General features: G+C 40.3%; 1 protein-coding gene across 1 annotated transcript; it reads left to right on the top strand.

Annotated features, from left to right (window-relative positions):
* Positions 1-5,320: 5,320 nt before the first annotated feature.
* On the top strand, positions 5,321-10,695 carry GPR33 (G protein-coupled receptor 33). Its single transcript, XM_004376552.2, has 2 exons — positions 5,321-5,543; positions 9,676-10,695. Exon 2 carries the CDS (start codon positions 9,682-9,684, stop codon positions 10,693-10,695), a length of 1,014 nt encoding a protein of 337 aa, XP_004376609.1. The 5' UTR covers positions 5,321-5,543; positions 9,676-9,681.
* The last annotated feature ends 9,371 nt before the right edge of the window (positions 10,696-20,066 follow it).

Below are 20,066 nucleotides of genomic sequence, written 5' to 3' on the forward strand. Positions count from 1 at the left end.
TTCAATGGCTGATTTTTTTGGAAGTATATCACCAGGCCTTTCTTCCAAGGTACCTCTAATTTGTCAGTTAGCAGTCGAGCACTTAACTGTTTGCTCCACCCTTGGCTGCCTAAACCCACAAAAAAAAGTGTCTCTAATCTCTAACAAGAAGCCCTGGCGCACAGTGGTTGAGAACTCAGCTGCTAACCAAAAGATTGGCAGTTCGAACCCACCAGCTGCTCCTTGGAAACCCTATGATATAGTTCTACTCTGCCCTATAGGTTCGCTGTGAGTTGGAATCAACTCAATGGCAACGGAGTTTTTAATCTCAAACAGATCTTTAACACCACTCCATACTCTTTTTATGTGTTTCATTGCTTTCACCGGAAATTCCAAACCTTCACCCCGCTCCAACATCCCTCCTCTGTTGACTCTGAGCAGATGACCTTGAGTCTGAATTTGCAGAGAAACGAACTATCCAAAGCCTTAACTCTTTCACTCCTGTACAAAGCCCATGTCTCCGTCTGTGCTGCATAGCCCAGCCCGGTCTTCCCTGAGACTGAACCTGGATTAAAGGCCTTTCACAGCCAAGATCTAGGCCAACTTCCCAGCCTCACCTCCTGCCTCTCCTCTAGATACATCCTGTCTGCAGTTTCAGGAATGCTGTCCAGATATGGAGCCCGAAGTGGTGGATCACACTAATAAGGCCACCTGCTAGAAGCAGATCCCAGGAGACAGTCTCCTGAACACAGCTGAATTCTTGTTTCTAGGAATGCTGTCATAACAAGGACCCCGCCAAGGAGAAGAACCTAAGCCATAAACCTGGGGATAAAGTTGAAAAGTCATGAGCCAAAGATTCCAATAAATGGCAGCCCAATTAAGAGGGCAAGAGCAGACAGGAAATCAAAAGCAGCCGATATGGAGGAAACAGACATGGAGCAAGATGTAAGTTAGGTCCAGGGCAATGTTCTTCCTTCTGATCACCGACTGCCTCCTCCTGTCATTCTGAACCCATTAAATACCACCTACTGAGAGGCCTTTCCCAGCCACCCCATCTAGAGTAGCCACTTAGTCGCTCATCACATTTCTGGATTTTAATACTCTGCATAGCACTGTACTGCTAGCTGCTATTTCTCTTGTTTATATATTCACTTACTGGTTTACTGCCCATCTCACTCCACTAGAACGTAAGCTCCTCTTGTTTACTCTGTATCCCCAGTGGCCAGAACAGTGCTTCCAATATAGTAAGCACTCAGTAAATATTGGATGAATAAATTGAAATTCAGGAACACACTGCTTTTTTTAAAAAAAAAAAAAAAGATCTCCACATGATTCTGACCTAAGCCAGAGTGAAAACCACTGGACTTGTTGTTCCCACTATGCTGTGGGTGAGGGTGGTAAGAAGTGATCCTGAGAAGTGCAGAAATAGGCCAGACCAATGAGGCATTGCTGTTTTCTGACAGGGCTTTAAGCATAATGCTTCTAAGGCCTAGAATATGCTCTTCCCAACATTCCTAAGCTATTCAGTTCAGGTATCATCTTCTTTAATAAGTATAAACACTAACAACAATTATTTTGGATTATTTACTTTGCTTTCTCCAGTGTCAAACACTGTGTGGCACACATTAGACACTCGATACATGTTTTTAGAATTGCATTGCTCAGAGATTTGCTCCAGCCCACTGGGCTTGCTGGTGTTCTCGTCTACAGCTTATGTAATATTAGTAATACCTATCATTTATTTGATATTTACCATGTGCCCTGCACTGTGCTAAGCCCTTAACTATAGGATTTCATTTCATCCTCACAAGAATACTTCGAGAGAGATGCTTTTTTCAAAAACTTACAAATGAGGAAACTGAGACTCAGAGAAGTCATAATACGGTAAGTAGCAGAGTTAGGATTTATATCCAGGTTTTTTTTCTCTATCCTGTAGTGTCTTGCACAATCCATTAATATAGTGCTCACAAGCAGTGCATTTGTATTTTTGGTTTGTTTTATTTTCACTCCAAATCTTTTATTAAATAATAATGAAATCTTGGACAAATCTTTAGGTATCTCTTATGGGTCTCAGTCTCTTCATCCATAGAATTGAGGGTTACATGAAATTGCCTCCTTGGTCTCCTCCAGCTCTAAAAATTATATGTCTATGAGTTCTAGCCTTTCAATCATTTGATTCAGCAACACCATCTGCTTCTGCATTTCTACATTTCATACTGTGGTTGCATCAAAACAACATAAAACAGTTTCAACTTCCATGAATTCTTTTCTTGAAACCATCTGACTTCATTTGAAATATGAAAAGTGAACTGAATGGAGCCACATCACCAAAGCCACAGAAGAGAAGTTATTTCTGAGAAGAGTTGTGGAAGAATTGCATTTTAGGTTATGTAATGGTGGTACTAGGAGTCCCTGGGTAAAGCACTCGGCTACTAAACAAAAGGTTGGCAGTTTGTGCCTACTCAGAGGTGCCTCGGAAGAAAGTCCTGTTTATCTGTTTCCAAAAGTCATAGCCTTGAAAACCCTATGAAGTGCGGTTCTAGTCTGCAACACATGGGGTCACCATGTGTCAGAATTGACTCAATGGCAACTGGGTTGGGTTTTTTTAATGGTAGTACTAGCCCCTGTGCATGTTTTAAGGAAAGACAATAAGTACTAGTCCCTAATAATTTATTTATGAATTCTACTAATTTTAGTATCAGAAAATATAGAGTGGGGAAAGAGGAGGAAGAACCTGGTTCAAATCCCCTTTTGTATTTATGAGATAGCGTGGGTCAGTGGAAGAAGTCCTTGCCTCTTGTCTTAGTTATCTAGTGCTGCTGTAACAGAAATATCACAAGTGGATGGCTTCAATGAACAGAAGCTTATTCTTTCACAGTCTAGGAGGTTAGAAGTCCAAATTCAGGGCATCAGCTCCAGAGGAAGGCTTTCTCTCTGTGTTGGCTCTGGGGTGAGTCCTTGTCATCAATCTTCCCCTGATCTAGGAGTTTCTCAGCACAGGGACTCTGGGTCCAAAGGATGCATGCTCAATGGGATGACACATATAATACCTTGAAAGAAAAAAATTGTCAGCCAAGAATAATATATCCTGCAAAACTCTCATTCAAATATGATGGTGATATTAGGACACTTCCAAATAAACCAAAATTAAGGGGCTATGTAAAAACCAAACTTACAAGAATTATTAAAGGGAGCCCTTTGATCTGAGAACAAACATCAGACCACAGGCTGAATCTAGGACGCAGGATCATACCAGCCAGATACCAACCTAGGAAATGAACCCTCAAGGACTATCCAAAACCAAAAGAATTACAACAGGGAACCAGAGAGGTTAATCTGTAAAGGACAACAAAATTAGAACAATAAAAGAGGAAATAAATGGTGTAGGTATAGAACCTTCTAGTGGAGAGGAAGTCAAGCGATACCAAGTAATAATAGACTGGTTCAAACCTAGGAACATAAGGGTAAATTTCAAGTAACCACAAAGAAAGTTAACCAACCTACTCATCAAAATAAAGAAGAAAAACATAAAGTCTTAGCAAAAACAAAACCTAGAAAAACAAAAGAAATGAAAAAAAAATCCACAAACAAAAGGAACTCAGCACAGGAGAGTAAGAGGAACAAAGAGAACGTCAGCACCACGAAAAAAAGCACTACAAAATGACAGCAGTAAACTCACACCTAGCAATAATTACACTGAATGTAAACAGCCTAAATGCACCCATAAAGAGACAGAGAGTGACAGAATGGATAAAAAAACAGGACCATCAATATGCTGTCTACAAGAGACACACCTTAGAAACAAAGACATAAATGTATTAAAAATCAAAGGATGGGAAAATATATAGCTACCAAAAAAAGAGCAGGAGTTGCAATACTATTCTCAAATAAAATTGACTTTAAAACAAAATCCACCATAAAAGACAAAAAAGGACACTATATAATGCTTAAGGGGACGATCCATCATGAAGACACAACCAAAGGATGCATACTCCTGGCTCTACTTTCCTGGTGGTATGAGGTCCCCATGTCTCTCTGCTCACTTCTTTTGTATCTCAAAAGAGATTTGTTTAAGACGCAATCTAATCTTGTAGTTTGAGTCCTGCCTCATTAACATAATTGCCACTAATCCTATCTTATTAACATCATAGAGATAGGATTTATGACACATACGAAAATCATATCAGATGACAAAATGGTGGATAATCACACAATACTGGGAATCATGGCCTAGACAAGTTGACAGATATTTTTGGGGGACACAATTCAATCCATGATAGCACTTTTCTTAGTGAAAAACTATTATTATTCATTTAAACTCTCTATGTTTCAGTTTGCTAATCTCCAAAATTAGTGGGTTTGGACCAAAAAATATCTCAGGAGGCTTCCTAAATTAACCCAAAGGGTATGAAAACCTGGCAAGAAATCCCTTTTAAAATGCAGTAGCAAGTTTTAAAACTCATTCTTACCCTGAAGCAGAAAAAATCAGTTCTCAGGTTGAAGGGCACAGACACTAACGAATTGTGACCTAAAATTTAAACCTATTTTTAATAAGGTTACCATCTAGAAGTGAAAGCTTTAAAACTGTAAGTCTAACACAGACTGAATAATGCTTTTGATTCCTGAGCTCTTCACCACAGGGACCACATCGCGGTTTTGATGTATTGTCTCCGCTGGCAGCAAAGTGATGAAGAGGGAAGCAGGTAAGAAGAAAATCAGGACACTGAAGTCAGCACAGAAGCTGACCCTAAAAAATTTCAGAGATGAATTGGAGAGAGAAAAAATAAAAAATGTAGGACTCAGTCAGTAATGGCTTATGTACATATTGCCTGTGTTGTAGGATTTTCTTATGAGATCATCTTCTAGGATATGATAACAAACTCTATGTTCTTTCCAACTGTTGTCTGCAATTTCACAAATACAGATCATTCCGCCTATCAGTCTTCATCTTCCTGAACTAAGTAATATTAATCTTTGGCCTGTCCTCATTCCATTTTAATTTGAACCTCAGTGTTTAAGTTTTTCTTTCTGACAATGTTTTTCTCCAGCAAGATTAGGTAGTTCATTTCTAGATTCTATTTTTTCCATGCCTGATATGTATCACCTCCTTCTGTACCCAACAACATCTGTCTGTAAGCTAATGGACATCCTAGGATTTAGGCAGAGTGGGTAGCTGGTGGGATGACCAAATATAAGAAGGTATTTTTAAATCAGTGTCTTAGCACCTGAAAGGACCTTATTAACCTTAAATAGAATGATTTTGTTTATGGGGTTTTTAAAATCCACCCTTAAAATGGAGAAATGATTTGAAGTATTCATCTCTCTACTTCCACCTCTATAGCAGTGCATTCCACAAAAACAGGAACTGGGAAAGAGTGAAAAAGACCTCAATGAATATTTAAATAGTAGGTTCAAGGTTGTGCAGTAGCCATCTGCAAGAAGAAAGGCAGATGAAATGAAGGCAAAGTGTCACTGATTTTGCCTCTGTCCTTAGAGAGAAGATTGCTGATACAGAGTCACTCTGGCCTGCCTAGAACCATATGGCATGAAGATATAGCTCTGAGGTAAGATTCCCTGGGCCAGCAGGTTTATCATCCAAATAGACCCTCTAGGTTTACTCTAGATCAGCTTCCCAAGGTTCTGTGACCCCCACACCAGTTTGGTGTCCCCAAAAGAGGTAGGGTCTTCCTGAAAGCTGCTTGTGCCAAAGATATTTCTATAGCAAAGCCTTAAAACAACTCTAAATCTGAGAGCTTCTGCTCCAATAGGTGGATGTTTAGATTTTTCAGAAATCCCTGGAGAGTATAAGATACTCTAGAATTCAGTGGAGATACTTTGGGGAGGCAAGAAATGGCCTGCAACATTAAAAGGGCAAAATTAGACTCTTCATGGCCTTAAAACATTGTAACAAGTGGAGCAAACTAATACTTAAAAACTTATTGAGCACTTGCTATATGCCATGTAGGGAGCTAAGTGATTTATATATATTATCTTAATTGATTTTCATAAAACTCATTGGGGTTTAGAAGGTAAAAGAGGTTCAAAGAGTTAAGTGTCCAAGGTCACAGAGCTGGTCAATGGTAGCGGTAGAATTCAAACCTAGGTCTGTAGGATGCCAGAGACTGAGCTCTGATCCCCTACTTTATAGTGAAGTACCTTAAAACTATTTTAGAAGATTCTTAAGGATAAAGAAATCTCCTGGTTATGTGCAATAAATCAGAGTTCCTAGGAAACTTTATGATATTCAGAATCATTATCAATATTGATGGGAAAAGTTTTATTTTACATTATTTTCAATGCCCTTCTAGAGCTCAAACACACAATTTAAAAAAAAAAACTTTCATGTAATTCAGGTACCCAGTTTCTCATATGCACACACACAGAGAGGCCACACACACACACACACACACACACACACACACACACACACACCCCACAGACACAAACACCACACATACATATACTCCATAGATAAACACACATACACCCCAGACACATACATACAGGACCATATGCCTTACACAAGAGACCATAACACAAATACAGAGATACATACATGAATACACCACAGATACACACAAACACCCCACAGATATACACACACACCACAGAGAGACACACAGAGACAATATACCCACAGTCATGTATGCACAAATGTATCACAGATTCACAGTGAGAGAACACAGACACACAAATACCACACATACACATACTACACAAGATATACACACATAGGCCCCAGATACACACACAAATACACCACAGATACACTCACACACACACAGACCATACACCCACAGTATCAGAAATTCTCCAGGGGTTGTGTTTCTCCTTCTCTACTCATGCTCCAGTATCCAGTTTCTCCCACATTCATCATCTCATTCCCATCTCACCTCCTGCTGCAGGTCTCTTCTCTCCATCTCATTCCATCCTAAACAGGGAACACAAGCCCTTTTCCTTTGAGCAACCACCACACAAAACAGTTGTTTAATGAGAAGGGGCAGTATGCCATATCAAAACAGAGCAAATGAATTAATATCAAATATCAGACATTTCTATTTTTTTGTGTGTCTTTTTTAATTGTACTTCAGATGAAGATATACAGAGCAAACTAGCTTCTCATTAAACAATTAATACACATATTGTTTTGTGACATTGGTTGCCAACCCCACAACATGTCAACACTCTCTTCTTCTCAAACTTGGGTTCCCCATTACCATCTATCCTGTCCCCTCCTGCCTTCTTGTCTTGCCCCTGGGCTGGTGTGCCCATTTAGTCTCATTTTGTTTTATGGGCCTGTCTAATCTTTGGCTGAAGGGTGAACCTCAGGAGTGACTTCATTACTGAGCTTAAAGGGTGTCAGGGGCCATACTCTTGGGGTTTCTCCAGTCTCTGTCAGACCAGTAAGTTTAGTCTTTTTTTTTTTTTTTTTTTGGTAAGTTAGAATGTTGTTCCACATTTTTCTCCAGCTCTGTCCGGGACCCTCTGTTGTGATCCCTGTCAGAGCGGTTGGTGGTGGTCCGGGACCCTCTATTGTGATCCCTCTCAGAGCAGTTGGTGGTGGTAGCTGGGCATCATCTAGTTGTGCTGGACTCAGTCTGGTGGAGGCTGTGGTAGTTGTAGTCCATTAGTCCTTTGGACTAATCTTTCCCTTGTGTCTGATTTTCTTCATTCTCCCTTGTTCCCTACAGGGTGAGACCAGTGGAGTGTCTTAGATGGCTGCTCACAAGCTTTTAAGACCCCAGACACTACTCACCAAAGTTGAATGTTATGCCAATTGAGCTAGATGTTCCCTGAGACCATGGTCTCCACAGCCCTCAGCCCAGTAATTCAGTCCCTCAGGGAGTTTGAATGTGTCTATGGAGCTGCCATGACCTTGCCTTAAGCTGGCCTTGTGTTGGCTTCCCTAGACATTCCTATTTTTAAATCCCCTTTTGCTTCTCAAAACATCTCTGATTCTTTATCTCCTTCAGGACTCCTGATCTCCTGCTGTGTGTTTCCTGTGTCCTCTCCAGTAAGACCATCCTCAGTCCTCCTGCCTCTACTTGTGTCCTAGGACATTTGCACAGCCTCTTTCTCAGGTCCCTACTATTTTACTTGCCATTGCCTATCCATTCCACACCTTGCAGACCTCACTTGTTATCCCAGTGCAGACTACCAATATTTTCCTGGAAGGAGAAAATTTTTGCAGCTCCATTAGAAGGCAGAATTAATGTAAGGCATGTGTGGCTTTAAACAGCAATTATTTAATTTCTTCTCTATATATATATTCTTAGGAGTCCTTGGGGGGCAAAAATGGTTAAATGGCTCAACTACTAGCCGAAAGGTTGGCGGTTTGAAACCACCCAGAGGTGCCTCGGAAGGCAGGCCTGGTAATCTGCTTCTGAAAGGTCACAACCTTAAAAACCCTATGGAGCATTGTTCTACTCTGACACACATGGATGGGGTCGCCATGAATCAGAATCAACTCGACAGCAACTAACAACAACAACAATATATTCTTAGAATGTTTTTACTTAGTGAGGAAAAACAGCATCATGAGAAATTTACGTTGCTGTACCCAATTTATCAAAAACCAATTTGTTGATATGACTTTGTTATAATATCTCTTATAATAGCTATTTTCCAAAACATTCTCAGGTTTATATTTTCAATACTATAGGAACCATTACCCAATATAATCAAGAAATGGGATGTTCTGGGTAATCAAATATTCTGATTCATGGAGCATAATCAAAAACATTCTTCATGAGCCATCAGTTTGCAAAGTAACATAAAACAATAGTGGGATCCCCTACCTGCCACAAGGGAGGCATGGTGGGGAATATTGATGCGTAAGAAATTTAACTCTTCTAAGCCTCACTTTCTCCTCTGTTTAAATATTTGCCTCATAGGCTTTGTGAGAAATAAGAGATTGTTTGTATATAAAGCTCCTGACATGTAACAAGTACTGGATAAATGTGGGTTCTTTGACTTCTCTCCCACTCCTCCCCTCCCCAAGTAAGAAAGAACGACTACTATATCTACAACATACTTTTCTCTTGCATGGACGATTCTGAAGACACTTGACAATCTTACAGTGCCCTAGGTCTTCCATTATGAAAATTAGTTTGTACTGTGAAGTGCTGAGTATTAGAATGCCAGATAATAGCATTTACCATATATTGTTAGCTGATATGAGAAATCTAATTATAACTTCCCACAATTACTAATCTGCAAGAGTTGCTGTTATTTTTGTTGTTCAAATTAATAGCAACAATTACAACGTTACACAAGTCTTAATGCAGTAAAGCTGATTCTACATTGCCTTATTGTTAAGGAGTTGTGCTGTCAAGAAGGGTCAGAATTCTGATTAATGTCTAAACAGAATATTTTTAGCTACATAAGTTAGTAACTTAATAATTGTCAAAATGCCCCAAACTATATTTCTCTTTTACATTTATTGAATTTTATCCATATTATTTCTATTTTTGATTGATCAAATTAATCTTATCTTAATTCCTTACACAACATAAAAGTATGGACCTTAGGAAAAATAATATTTGATCTGTGTTATTGTAGAAATATTATGTTTGGCATTGTTAAAATATTGTGATTTTGACTACTACTATGCAAAAATTACTATGGTAATCTCTACATTTAACCTTTTTTCTTGCTTCTTTTTTGTTGTTATTTTCATTGTTTCTCACCACACAGGAAGTTATGGATCTGATCAACTCTACCGATTCTACTTTAGTAAGAAACAGCACTCACTTTCCAGCTCCTGCTTCAAAAACCCGTCTGATCATTGCCCTTCCTTTGTTCATGTCGTTTATAATTGGTACCATCACGAATGGCCTCTATCTATGGGTGCTAAAATTCAAAATGAAAAAGACGGTCAATACACTCTTATTTTTTCATCTCATTCTCTCATATTTTATTTCAACATTGATTGTGCCATTTATGGCCACCTCCTACCTTCAGGACAATCACTGGAACTTTGGAACTGCCATGTGCAAGGTCTTCAATTGCATTTTGTCTCTGGGGATGTACGCCTCTGTTTTCCTCCTCTCGGCCATCAGTCTGGATCGTTATCTCCTCACTCTTCACCCAGTGTGGTCACAGCAGCACCGAACCCCACGCTGGGCTTCCAACATCATCCTGGGTGTCTGGATCTCTGCCACTGCCCTCAGCATTCCCTTTTTGGTTTTCAGGGAGACACATGATAGCCACAAAGGAACAGTGATCTGCGGAAATAACTATGCTCCGTCTACTAACTGGGAAAACAAAGAGATGCAAGCATTGAGGAAATGGATTCACGGAGCCTGTTTCATCAGCCGCTTTTTGTTGGGCTTCCTTCTGCCTTTCTCAGTCATCATCTTTTGTTACGGGAGAGTAGCCTACAAGATAAAAGAGAGGGGCCTGGTTAAATCCAGCAAGCCCTTCAAAGTTATGATGACTGCCATTATCTCCTTCTTTGTGTGTTGGATGCCCTACCATGTATTTCAGGGCTTACTTCTCACTAAGAACCAGTCGCTATTTTTACAGTTGACTCTGATACTTACAGTGATAACCACTTCTTTTAATACAGTCTTTTCTCCCACACTCTACCTATTTATTGGGGAGAACTTCAAAAAGGTTTTCAAGAAGTCCATCCTTGCTCTGTTTGAGTCAATGTTCAGTGAGGATTCTTCTGCAGAAAGGACACAAAACCTAAATTCACAAGTTGAAATTTAAACTTCAGATCCTTAAGCAGACATGGACTCTGTGTCAATTATACCACTTGAGATATACCCTCTGCTTTTTTTAATTAAAAATTCCCTGTAATAGACATCTAAGCTGTACTCTAGTTAGATCGATAAATATTAAACAGGGCTGTAAGAAAGCAAGCAATAGGTGATGTTGTAAATGTGATTCTTAACCTTTGATTTATGAGGTTATAGGAATATCTGTTTATAAATGCCAACAGTATCCATGGATCTGAGTTTTCTGTCACAGAATCTTCTAGCAAATACGCATTTGGACAGAGCTTCCTCTTTATTTAGATAAAACCTAAATTATTTAACTGGTGTGAACAAAATTTAACATGAATATGAGAAAGCACTCATCTTGTCACATCAATGTTAGAATATAAAGACATTTATACTTTAATATCTTAAGTGTAAAGATTTTTTTTATAATATTTTATTGTGTTTTTGGTGAAAGTTTACACAGCAAATTAGGTTCCCATTTAACAACTACTACAAAAATTGTTTAGTGACATCGGTTACATTTTTCACAATGTATCAGCATTCCATTTTGGATGTTTAGTTTCCAGTAATCTGGTTTCCCTGTCCCCTTACCGTTTCATCTTTGCTTTAGAGTAATTGTTGACCATTTGATCTCATATAGATGATTTTTTAAAGATGCATAATACTTAGTGGTAATATTCTTATCATTTTATGTGCCAATCTGTTATTTAGCTAAAAGGTGACCTCAGAGTGTAATTTGGTTCAAGGTTTATGAAGTATCTTAGGGCAATAGTCTCAGAGAATCTTCTAGTCCCCACTAGTCCAGTAAATCTGGACTTTTTAAGAATTAGAGTTCTGTTCCACATTTTTCTCCCCTTTATCAGGATCCATCTATTGTGGCCCTGATCAGAATGGTCATTAGTGGTAGCAGGCACCATCTAGTTCTTCTGGTCTCAGGGTAGATGAGGCTGTGGTTCGTGTAAACTATCAGTCCTGTAGACTAATTTCTTCTACTGAGTCTTTGGTTTCCTTTCTTCTCTTTTGCTCCAGATGAGAAGAGACAGATAAGTGTATCTTAGATGGCTGTTCGCAAGCTTATAATACCCGAGACACTACAAGTATAAGACATTGTTAAAGTCTCTTTTCAATATCTATAGATTAAGCTGTCTCAGAAATGTGGGATTATGACAATTACAGTGTTTAAGAATTTTCTTGGGTAATGTCATAGTATATTCAATTTCATAATAGCAATAACTATTAGTTTGGCTTCCCTGGTTTTCAAGATTTGCTTCAAGCTTTTTGTAGTACACTGCAGTACCTAAGTTATGTGAGACCAGAGTGTCACTGACCTGCTATTCTCTATTTAAGGTCATCTTATACAGTTAGTTCAATTGATATAGCATGGAGATATTTAGGCCACAATCCACATTCAGTCCCTAAATGTGCCAGCTAGCTTTGTGCAAACCATTTTTAACCATAGGCATATATCCTTGCCAGCAATCCCTAAAATAGATGATATTAATTACAAGTGCTGTTATGGATTGAATTGTGTTCCCCCAAAATATGTGTGGCAATCCTAACCCCTGTATCTGTGAATGTAATCTGATCTAATGCAATGTAATCACATTCCACAACGTAATCTTATGCAAATGTAATCAATTGGTTGAGGTTACACCAGTATAGGGTAGATCAAAAATCTAATTGCTTCTGAGTTACATTAAGAGCAGCATAGGCACAGGGATGTGCACACACACACGGGGAAATACAGAGGCCATGTGAGTATCCTCTACAAAGGAAGCAAGGATTGACAACAGACACCAGAATCTAGGAGAGAGGCTTTACAGAAGGAATCAACAAGGCCAAGACCCTGATTTGGACTTTTAGCCTCCAGAACTTAGAGAAAATAAATTTCTGTTCTTTAAAGTCACCCACTTGTGGTATTTGTGTTACAGCAGCACTAGGTAACTAAGACAAATGGTTACAGACAGAAAGGGAAATTAACCTTCAACATCAACTTTTTGGAGCCCTGGTGGTGTAGTGGTTAAGAGCGTGGCTGCTAACCAAAAGGTCAGCAATTGAAATCTACCAGATGCTCCTTGGAAACCCTATGGGGCAGTTTCATTATGTTCTTTCTATAGAGTCGCTATGAGTCTGAATCTACCCGATGGCGATGGGTATCAACTTCCTATAGATCAAAACTAGCAGTGGTTTGATGCCCTGGATATCTTGTTAATTAACTTGGCACTAACCTGTTGGGCAACTGGGGGTTTTTGGGTTCTCTTACTTTGAATATAGGGACAAAAAACTTTGGGCGAGTGTGTTGTAGGGGAAAAACATCACAAAGTTTAGTAAAGCAAAAAGAAAGTTTTATTTGGCATATATTCAAAAGGACAAAAGTGGGAAATGGACAACCATGCTGCCAGAGCCATGTCTGCCCAAGTCCAAAGAATATTACAGAATAGGCAAGAATGGGAAAACTGACAAGCATGCTACCACAGCCATGTCTGTCAGAGTGCAAAGACCATTACAGAGTCATCAGTATATGTTAACATTACAAATGGGCAAAACCATTGGAAGCCTCACCTTTTCACAGATTGGCTAGAAACTGTGATCTTACATTTTGAATCATCTTTCTTAACAGTCATTGGTACGGGTTTCAGTAACGAAGAGTCAGGAGGATCTTCATTGGTTCAACAAATTTCTATTCACTAAATGCTAATAGAAAAAGTCACGAGTGGAAAGTCTTTTGTGTTCTGTTTGATTGGCTTTACGTGAAAGTTTCCCTAAAAGATATTTTCCAAGATTATCTTAGCTATTGTCTTTATACCTCAGGGCCCAGTTGATGTGTCCTTGTGAGTCTTTGTGAGCCTAGCTCCAGGGTGACATTCTCTATGCTCAAGGAGAGGGAATGATAACTCCAATATTATTTCAAAATCAAGTGAAAGCTTTGATTGTTGGCCCTATTTCAAGATTTTGGAGCCCCAAAAGTTTTCCCAGAAAGGAACGGGGTGGTGAGATAGGGAAGGGAAAAAGGGACTGAACCCCTAGGCAAAGGACCCTGAACTAAAAACATGGGCTTAACTAATGACACAAAACCCATTATCTTGCAACATGCAATAAAGAAAGAACAACCCACCCAACTCTTAATGTACTTCCTCGATAAGATGCTTTTCAGAAGAACTGGCCTGATCTTGTCCCTGGAGCATGTGCAGACATCCGCAAGGTGACGGACAGACTCCCGACAGGAATCGAGCCGGCACCACGCGGGAACTGCGCAGGCACGGCCCCCCACAATAAGTCCTGCCATCCAGTCCCAGGAGCCTTTGTTACGGGTTACATCTTGAATTACCTCTTGCGCGAGGACCTAGTCTTCATAACCCTGCCTCTTTCATGAATAAAGATGATGTCTTTTCCCGTGTAAAAACCTTTATAAGCCCCAGCCAATCCTTTATTCGGGGAGACAAAGGCTAGCGTTGAATTGTCCCTCTTTGTCTCCTCTCGCGAGCTACTTCTGCTCAATAAAGCTTTGTTCATGCAGAAAACTTGAGCCTCTCCTGGTCATTCTTGGTCAGTAGAAGGCAAGAGCCTCATAGGGGCTGCCCATGTTGGGCAGAAGACCCTGGCAACAGCGGGTTGATGATCAGTCCATGGCTCTGAGTTTCCCTGCTATAGAAGGAGAATGTGCTTGCTCTCTCCCCACGATCTCCCAGGTCCTCACAAGCCTGCTGAAGTTTTATGATGCAGGGTTTAAGGAAGTTATTGGATGGAACATACGAATCTTTGTAACAAGAATTGTGCTTCGGAAACCTGGCAGCTGTAGAGTGTGTCTTGGTCTCCATCCTCAGACCTACTACAATAACAATAAGGAATGTGCGCCGGAATGTGTGGATTTTGTGGGTTTTGTTAGCAATACGCTATAGTTTCTTACAGCCAGATAAGTTTATGCTCTAAGTTGTCTTTTTCCTCAAGTCTAGTTCTGGGGCTCTTTTGTTCTCTCTGTAGGGTTGCCAAGGAGAGCCTGATGGATTCAAACTGCCGACATTTTGGTTAGCAGCTGCAGCTCTTAACCACTATGCCACCAGGGTTTCCTCTGTATATATAGATTGTAAAACATTTAAAGACAGAAAGAAGTCTATGGATTACACTATTTCTCTTCTATAACTTTATACACAACTGGTATCCAGTAAAAGACATTTACTGAAAATTAAATATGGACAATCACAATCTGTGATTTAAAAAACAACTTTAGGTATAAAATAATGGGACTAAACCTGAATTTTTGTTTAACAATAATTTACATCACACTTATCTTGTATGCAGGCATGATTCTAAGTGCTTTACAAACAGTAATTCACTTAATCCTACAGCAACTCTATAAAGTAAGTCCCGTTAGTATCCCTATTTTACAGACTATGAAACAGAAGCACTTGCCCAAGGTCATACAGTAAGCAATTGAAAGAGCCAGCATTTTAAATCCCAGTGATCTAGTGCTGGCATCAACCACTACACCCACCGCCTGAGGTCATGCCTAGGAGGTAGTGAGACTAGGCTTTGAGTCCAGATCCACTTAGTCTGTGTATTTCCCCTGAAGTAGCATTCTTGGCTGCAAAAATAAAACATGAATGTCTAGAAAATGTCAGGATCCACATAAAGAGTGAAAACTAAAATGGTATTCAATTTGTCATCAGGAGATTTGGATGGGTGGTGGTCTTGCTCTGCTTCTAGGTTGGTGTTTTATTTGGAGCCAGTCATTCAAATTTTCTGTTTACTCATCTATAAAATAGAGATATGTGCAAATGAGACCATGGATATGAAATTACTTCTAAAATATAAAACATTATATTAATACAGAGGTCCCCAGGCTGCAGAAAATTCCACTGCAGCTTGCTTGGCCAGCCTCGCCACTTCCAGTTCCATTGCTTGACTGGCCTGGCAATCTGCATCAGAATTGCAGTTCCTTTGCTTGGCCTGCCCTGTGAAAATCTGGTGCCTGCATGGTATGATGAAGAATGTTGCTGATGTAACTCGTATGAACTCCCTACTTGTAAATCCCTTAAAGTAACTTTTTTTCCCTTACCCTTGAGAAACACTCTTGGCAGTAGCAGCCCCGATTGCTTTCTTCCTTGCACAATGACATAAAAGGCACTTTTATACTCTCCCGCCTTAGTCTCTCATTTGTTGGCTGATATGAGTCGTGCCGAGCAAAACCTGGGGTTTCCATCTGGTAACAATATAAATATATTATTAAGAGATTTTAAAGAAAATCTAATGGTTATAGTTCTGTTGATTCACATCCTCCTCACTCTTACAAATTCCCAGGACCCAAGAGGTTTATAAGCAAAGAATTAGTGTCTTTGCTTCGTGGAACTGGTGCATGCTGACAGTGTTTCCAAACAATGTGCCTATTAGCATCTAATTACATAAACCTGCTTCGTTATATAAGCACCAAATCAGCTCAAGAACAGAATACAGCGGTGCTTAGAGATGTGTTTCAAACGCTGGCCAGAGTTCTTTCCTCAAGAAATGACTGTTTTAATGAGATGAATGGGTTACCCAGCTGCTAGCATATGTGACAGGGGCTGGGATGGAATGTAGGATGCTGTGTGCAATGCAAATCTGATTACTTCCCTGAGAAACTAGAAGCAACAATAATTTAATAGTAGAGTCTATGGTACTTTAGTAGGCTCTGGAATACAAGCGTGACTATGACACAATCCCTGTCCTCAAGGAGCTTAAAGTCTAGTGCAGTGGTTCTGAATCTGGCTCCATATTAGATTCATCGGAGACACTTTTTAAACACACCATTGTCTAGGTCTTACCAGAGGGGGTAGTGGTGGTTCAGTGGTACAATTATTACACACGGGAGACCCAGTTTGATACCTGGCAATGCACCTCAAATGCAGCCACCACCCATCTGCCAGTGGATACTTACATGTTGCTATGATGCTGAACAGATTTCAGTGGAGCTTCCAGAATAAGAAGTACTAGGTAAAAAGGCCTGTAAACCTACTTTCGAAAGGCAGCCAATGATAACCCTATGGATCACAATAGTCTGATTTCGTTGTGCATGGGGTCACCATGAGTCGGGGTTGACTTCACTGCAGCTAACAACAGCAGGTTTTACACAAACCAAGTAAATCCAAAATCTCTAGGGGCGGAGCCCAGATATCAGTATTTTTTAAAAGTTCTCAGGTTGACTCTAAAGTTCAAACAGGATAGAAAACCCCTGTGTAATGGGAATGAAAAAAGGATAAAAAGGTAATTACAGTACAAAGTAATGTGTCGTGTTTGGGGTAACAAGGGAAAGCCCCCTAACTCAGCCTTGATGAGTTAGAGAAGGTTACCTGGATGAGGGACAATTTGGCTGAGACATACAGAACAGTGTTAAATAGATAAGGAAGGGGAAGGACAAGTCAACAGAGGAAACAGAATGTGTAAATGCCCCTGGAAGGGAGAGAGTGCACAGTGATATAAAGCATCACTTCCCAAACTCTTATCTGTAAATGAATCCTTTATAAGGATCTTGTAAAAATGCAGATTCTGATTCAGGAAGTCTGAAGTAGGACTGAGATTCTACATTTCTAACCAGATCCTGGGGAATGCCATTACTACAGGTCCGGAGCAAGCAAGAGAACAGATGTGAGAAGCAGGCAAGGTCAAGATGAGCTGGAGAGGCCAACCAGGACTAGATCCATAAATCTTATGCTAAGGAGTTTAGACTTGATCCTAAACTTTATTCTGAGGGCATTGGGGAGCCACTGAAGGACTTTATGCCAAAGAGTAATTTGCATTTTATAAAGATCCATCTGGCTGCTATGATAAAACCAAAACCAAATCCATTACCATCAAGTCTACTCTGATTCATGGTGACCCACGTGTTACAGAGTAGAATGCCCCATAGAATTTTCTTGGCTATAATCTTTATGGAAGCAGATTGCCTGGCCTTTCTTCCATGACACTGCTGGGTGGACTGGAACTGCCAATCTTTAGGTTAGGAGTCCAGTGCAAACCATTCATGCCACCCAGGGACCCGGGCTACTATGATGGGGAGATCAAAACTGGAGGTGAGTGGACAAATAGTTAGGACAGTGTTGCAGTAATCCAGGGTAATGGATGATGCTGCATGAACTAAGAAAGTGGAAGTGGTGATGGAGAAACATAAAGACTGTCTTGTCCTGTTGGTTGAGGGGTAGAAGGAGAAGGAAAATTGAGGGTCACTCCTGTATCAATTAGCATTCTTAGTTGCAAATGATAGATTTCATTCTGGCTGGTTCAACCAAAGCCTTGATTTATTAAAAGATATTGAGTACCTCACAAAATTGTCAGGATGGCTGAAGAAACATTCAAGGCTAAGCTCCCAGGAACAAACCCCCAAAACATGCCACAGCCTAGATATGGATTTTGTCACTAATGTTCCCTATTTCATGTTCCCTATTTTGCCACTGAGTCAAAAATACTAGCAACTTTGTTTTACTGCAACTACTATTGCCACTAAATGAATAATTTATTTTATAAGAATCAGCACAGAGCTGGTTTCTATGAGGTGGAGGTTGAAGATGTCCCAAACGTCCAACTTTTCCAAACTGCTGTACCACTCCATCATATCTAACATCAACTACTCCCCCTCCTCTCAGTACTCCCCCAAAAGGTCTATGGTTTCCATAATTGGCTGCAACATCTCACAGAACTCATGAAACATACTTATCGTTAAGTGGTTTATTAGGGAAGTAAGAAGGTATGACTTGGGATCAGAAATGACTCAGGATACAGTTCTTTGATTAGGACAGCTTCTTCTCAGCTGTGTCCACAGGCAAGCCTCTCTCTGGCTGTTGGCCTTTCTGCCTCTCAGCCTCAGAGCTTCACCTCTGCCCTACTCAGGCAAGTGTTCCAAAGCTCCTAGCTCCATGGGTCAGCAAGCCCCACTGCATCCATCTTATGTCTCTTCTTTTTGGTGGTAGTGAGATTTTCCCTGTTTTGCCACTGGGATGGCTCATTTTAAGCCTAACAGGATGGCAAAACTGACTAATTCCCTTGTTAGGGTTCGATATAACTTATTTGCATGGTCCCACCCCCACAGGCTTCCATGCACCTTATTTGCATTATTAGCAAGCTATCTAATCCCATTGGTGGGCAACAAGCACCTCATTTGCACAGTCCCACCTAGTCATTTGGTGGGAGTTACAAGACCATGGTGAGAAAGGCCATATAAAAGCAGTCCATTGCACTGCAGCCACCAATGCCACTTCTGCATCAGGTCTTGAACTCTTTTGTGCCTAAAAGCTCTGCCAACACACACTGTCAAGAAGATGGAAGCCCCATGCAGAGCTTGTTTATTCACACTGCTCACTTCCAAATCTAAGTCTTGAATGAGGGTGCCTACTTGGCATTCCTGCCTTCTAGCTATAAAGGATGCTGGCAATTTGAGTTCTGATTTCTAAATGGGTAAGGTGGGGTACTTTTAATGTGAGAATTTCCCCCAAATAAAAAAGATATTGAAAAGGTGATGGATAGAATATGACAAATATCTAAATTCCTGTCTTGAGAGACAGATGTTCATGCCATCCCTGTTTACAGAAATAGGAAGCACAAAGGAAAGAGAAAGGGATCGGGTAAAGATAACGAGTTCAGTCTTAGAGATATTAAGTTTCAAGTGCCTGAGGGACATTTAAGTGGGATGTCCAATGTTGAGCAAGTGATGCCTGTTACCATCTCGAGGGGAGGAGTCCAATTACAAGGAGGATAGTAACACACTCCAGGTATTTGCAGGTGTCAGAGTTACCAAGAAAGTTGTGTACTTACAGAAGGGCATTGGCTGGAACAACACTTTACTCACATAGACATGAGACAGAGCAAGGACAGCTTAAATAGTATGCTTTGTTCCCTATGGTCAGCAGGTCATTCTCCACAGCAGTCGACTCAAAGAGATGGTCTGCACACACCCTTCTTGTGCTGCAGGAGAAGGATCTTATTCCCTCCCCAAAGGGATAAACGTAGGGTTGACCAGGCACTATGTAACACACACACTTAGCAAAGCAGCTCCTAGGAATGTTGATATGTGCTTAGAGCAAGAGGGGAGGGGTGTACTGATGGGTCACCAACTGCTATGGGATGTGTTTCGGGTCAAAATGCTCTAGAAAAGGGAGTTAGCCCACATTCACATCCTGTCCAAGTTGCCAGGCTGATGCATTTGGTTCCAAGCACAAGGTTAATTTGAAGATCATAGGAAAAAGTCGCAGGCTGGCTGTGCTTGAACTGCCCCCTCCCACAAAAAGGCATTTGGATATAAGAATCTGAAGTTCAAGAGATACATTTGAGCCTTATGAGCATATAGACCTCTCACTTCATTCAGACTCTGTTTAAATGTTGCTGGGTGGAAAC

The sequence above is a fragment of the Trichechus manatus genome, unplaced genomic scaffold (genome assembly GCF_000243295.1).
Source record: "Trichechus manatus latirostris isolate Lorelei unplaced genomic scaffold, TriManLat1.0 scaffold00043, whole genome shotgun sequence".
Taxonomy (NCBI): Eukaryota; Metazoa; Chordata; class Mammalia; order Sirenia; family Trichechidae; genus Trichechus; species Trichechus manatus.